Source organism: Oratosquilla oratoria, chromosome 6, assembly GCF_046742065.1.
Source record: "Oratosquilla oratoria isolate Oo_2021 chromosome 6, ASM4674206v1, whole genome shotgun sequence".
NCBI classification, from domain to species: Eukaryota; Metazoa; Arthropoda; class Malacostraca; order Stomatopoda; family Squillidae; genus Oratosquilla; species Oratosquilla oratoria.
Window position 1 is genome coordinate 9,378,675 of NC_134782.1, and position 5,000 is coordinate 9,383,674.

At 39.0% G+C, this 5,000-nt stretch overlaps 1 protein-coding gene across 1 annotated transcript in view; it reads right to left on the bottom strand.

The window, feature by feature from the left end:
* LOC143026271 (uncharacterized) overlaps positions 1–5,000 on the bottom strand; it is a 351,958-nt gene that overhangs the window by 29,385 nt on the left and 317,573 nt on the right. The window contains exon 4 of the mRNA XM_076186374.1: positions 4,163–4,439. Within this exon, the coding sequence (XP_076042489.1) occupies positions 4,163–4,439 (277 nt within the window). The remainder of the gene's footprint in view (positions 1–4,162; positions 4,440–5,000) is intronic.

Consider the following 5,000-nt stretch of genomic DNA (forward strand, 5'->3'; position numbering starts at 1 on the left):
TATTATTAGTATTACTATTGTATTATTGCATTATCATTGTATTATTATTACAATTATTATTATATCATATTACATCATCATTATATCATTACTATTATATTATTGTTGTTATTATTATGTTATATTATCATATATTATAATGTTATAGAATTATTATATTTATATTATCATTATATCATATTACGAGTATTATTATTTATCATTATTATTATTACTATTATATATTATCATTATTATATCATATTAAATCGTACTATATCATTACATTATTATATTATGTTAGTATTATATTATCATATTAATATATGTTATCATTATCATTCCATATTACTATTACTGCCATTACTATTATTACTACTATTACTATTATCATTGTCATTATCACTGTCATTAACATCGTTATTATTCATTTTCTATGTATTTATCTTTTTTATCTAATTAGAAGTAAATCATTCTAGTCGGGTATTTGTAGCTAAGTAAATGTCGAGATGTTTTATGAATACCTCTACTGTGTAACTTATGGACCTAAAGGTCACCTATCGGTATGCTCCTCCTCCATAATCCTTTGAGTGAGTGAGTGAGTGAGAGAGTGAGAGTGAGAGTGAGAGTGAGAGTGAGAAAGAGAGAGAGAAAGAAAGGGAAAGAGAGAGAGAGAGAGAAAGAAAGGGAAAGAGAGAGAGAGAGAAAGAAAGGGAAAGAAAGAGAGAGATTTTTTCTGAGTTTCATTTACTCATGCACTCTCCCTCCCACACGCTTTAGCTCTCCTACCTTCATGTATATTTCCCCTTGCTTCTCTGTTCTTTCAACTTTGGTATACAATCCCACCTCTTTGGAATTGCACTGGGTTGCAACAAAAAAAGCCAGAGGCTGACTGGAAATATTTTTTGGTCTAAAACTAGATTTAAAAAAATACATCATATTGCTGAGGTGTTTTTCCAGTAGAATCTTTCTAAACTCTGAACTGTCCTACATTCCGTTGGTTCTGGGGAATATCTATTCCAACCACACACAAGGGGACCGTCGCTTTTGTTTTTGTGGTAAAGCCATGAAAATATTGTGAATAAAATTCTTCAGGAGATCCTCAAAATGGATGTATTGGGGCTATGTACTGTGAATCGGTACCTACCTATCTGCCGTACCAGGGTAATTGGGTTGAGAGCGGACTCTCGGAGAGGCTCCGAGGAACTTGAAAGCCTAAGGACTTAGGTATCTTGCTTGTCCCTGGGTCTTCATTCCCTAAAGCAGTGGTTCTTAACCTGTGGGGAATTCCCCACTGGTGGGGAATGGCGGAGTTGCCAAGTGGGGAATGACCGGTTAGACAGAAGATCCACTGTCTTTTTTTTTTTTGTCTTTTTTAATCGATGTGTTTTTGTTTCTTTTTGTTTGTTTCTGGTGTCTTCTTGATGTCACATTTCGTGAATTTGTTTCCACTTACAAATAATCGATAGTGCTTCAAAATTTAATACATTGCATCCAAATGTTGGCTTACTTTACAAATCACAACCATTTACAGACTGTTTTAATAACAAAAACAACCAATATACGAGGTATTGTAAGTCATGTTTGGGTAAAAGTGACAACACTGTATATTTACGTACTAAACACTGCATGGGTTAAAATCGAATTTGTCAAAGACCGATGCTGTGGTGGGAAATGGAGAGTTGGGTCACTAAAAAGTGGGGAATTGGAGAAAAAAGGTTAAGATGATGGTGGCCCTGCACTGGATTTTTTCTTTCTTTCATTTTATCTTATCTACTTTTTCTATCCTTTAAGCATCTGTTCAGTCCCCCCACGTGACCTGGCCTACATACCACTGCATAGACTTTGTGCTCAAGACTACGGGGAGCGATTGCGAGGCTATTGGATACCACAAACTGCCTTCGGACATGGGAACGAACGCCCAGATCCTGTGTCGCAGTTAGAAACCTTCAGATTCCCTTCACCACGGTATCCCAATTCACGAACTTTATTCTGCTCGTGGACAGCGGGCGATCTTTTTCACCCTGGATAGGGTCTCGATCTGCCTGGGCCAACGCCAGGCCGGGGGTCGCTCCCCGAAACTGAATAAAGTCGTCAGTTCTTGTTCAAAACATGGCGTCACCGTGTTGAACGGGTTAATTGTTTTCGTAGAGCAAGAGGAACAATTTTAATTAAATCTCTGTTATGGAGACAGTTGTATCAAGATGAGGGCATTTACTGCGTGTACAGTGACATTCTATAGACATTTCGTTCCAGCAATCTCTCCCACTCGAACTCAAACCCTGGGATGAGCGACTGCTTACCACAAAGCAAGGACATTACCGTTGTACCACACTTGGTGGTATAAAAGGAACGATCTGGAAATTGACGATCAAGTGTGGTACAATGGTAACGCCCTTGCTTTGTGGTAATCAGCTTACCATAAAGCAAGGACATTACCGTTGTACCACACTTAATGGTATAAAAGAAACGATCTGGAAATTGACGATCAAGTGTGGTACAACGGTAACGCCCTTGCTTTGTGGTAATCAGTTTTACATCTAAGGGTTCGAGTCCCAATGGCAGAGCTTGTTCATCCATTTGTCATATCTTCGTATATTTTGTTCTGTTTGACGTCAGGCGGTTTTATTCAACTGATGGTAGAAACCTCTGGATGAACGAGGCTCTGGCACTGTCAATCAACCCTTTCCTGGCGCCAGGTAATTTTATTCATATAAGGAAAGGATCTTGTTCGAAATGGCACTGGTGGCGGGTAGAGGAGGAGGAGGAGGAGGAGAAGGAGGAGGAGGAGAAGAAGGAAGAGAGAAAGGAAGAGGAGGAGAAGAATCCAGAAGAGAGGAAGAGGAAAACATTACGAAGGGGAGACACGCTGTCACCAAACAATAACCGGTGATGTCATACTACAAAAATGTTTTCAAGACATCAAAGCGATCCCTATACGATCAATAATATTGACACAATGTATTGACTCAATACTATTGTACCCACTACATAGATCTATCAATATTATTCCTACACTGTCAATACGAATTACTTAGTAATCTTGTTGATAGTGTCGGGACCGATTAAGTCTCAGATGAACGTTTTCAAGGAGATAGTGCAGCATAAGATTCCAGTTTGTGTAGACAAAAAAAAAAACATTTATTTCCAAACCTCCCCAATTTTTTTTTTAATTCTATTTCTTCCTTCCATTTCATAAAGATCGTTATCTGAATGATTAATAGGATCTTTGTTTCGATATGAATCTCTTGTCAAGTTAGATTAAATGGACAATGATTGAAATGCATTGATTCTTTGAATGTTCCACTGTCCTGCAATAGACCGATTTATAATGACACTAGGGCTTGCTAGCCCAAGCACACAGAAACAAATCGGACCCATCATCTTTCTACATGAACACTACGCTAAGACTAAAAACGCACTTTTTATGGTCCAGAACGCACCAATGGTCTTAAGATTTACTTTATGGTTACTCGGTAACAGAACATATTTAATCAGCTCCTGTCTCACACCTTTATCACTATCACGTTTCCTTCGAACGTACTATCCCTCATTCCTCTCACCAGACTTCTCCAAATAACCCAACTAAAAAAAAGGTAATAACAACACAAACACAAACACAAACACACACACACACACACACACACACACACACACACACACACACACACACACACACACACACACACACACACACACCGCTTCGATCTCAAAATGACATCTATAGCCAATACTTGATATCATACATCGCGCTACAGAAACACTGCACAAATCACTTGCCTAATAGTATGTTCATCACCAATTTTAAGGTTATAGTACTGTATATTCACAATAATTACCATGAAATATTCACTAATACTAATCTATCATTTATCAATTCCTAAACCCAAGAGAAATATCTTGTCCCAGCTCTATGTCTCCTTTAGCAAGCTAGACTAATACCTCTACCATATCCTATTCGAAAGATCTTGATGCGAGCAACAGTCGCGACTGAGATGACGTCATGTCGCTTGAGAGGCACGTCACTGGTGCGTTGTGACCTCAACTTAACCCTGTTTTTCTCTTACGTTTTGCAAAACCTCTTGGAGTCCTCTCCTCCCCTCCCTCCCTCCTTCCTTCCCTCCCACGCTCGCTCTACTATCCCTTCCCATGACTCCTCCATCCTTTCATTTTTTCAACTCACCTACAGAACTGAAGCTGGTGCTCTCCGTCCTGAAAGTCGACATAACTGACAGTGTGGCGAACGTGTTTGCACCAGTCGCACGCTCGACTCCTCTTGAAGGAGGCGCGGCGACAGAGCGTGAAGCAGACCTCGGAGCAGAAATGACGTTCGCCGCTTGTGGTGGGGAGCTGGAAGGGGCCACCGCCGCCGGACCCCCCTCCCCCGCGACCCCCACACACCTTCTGGCACCAGGAGCAAAGGACCACACCCGCACTGACCCCGCTGCTGGCTCCACAATCTGCAAGGAAAAAAATCCGTTAACACGTCAGAGAGAAAAAATAAATAGATAAATAAATAGAAATAGTAAAAAAATAGATACATCAAAAACAAAGATATAGAAGGATTGATAGATGAGATATATAGATGAATATGTAGATAAACATAAATGAATAGAAAAATGAACACTGAATATAGACCACCAATAGATAAATGAACATGTAAATATATAGATATAATCAATAGATAGCTAAATGAGCATATTGATGGGGGAAAATAAACTACGTGAACAAATAAATAGATGAAGTATAACAGGGGGTCAGGGTGGTCAAACGATTAAAAAAAAATCAGCGCGTGACGTCAACAAAAAATCAGCTTAGGCTATCATGCCAAGACACTGCGCATAGTGGTACGTATTGAAGGATTAAAATGAATACTACAAAGTATAAAAGAACATGATAAAGGAAACGGGTTGAATATGAACAGAGGAAATAATGTTATAAAGCCAGTTCCTCTTTAATGATGATTCTATTCATATTATAAGAGCTCTCTGGGGCGAGGATATTAAAAAACATGTCATAAT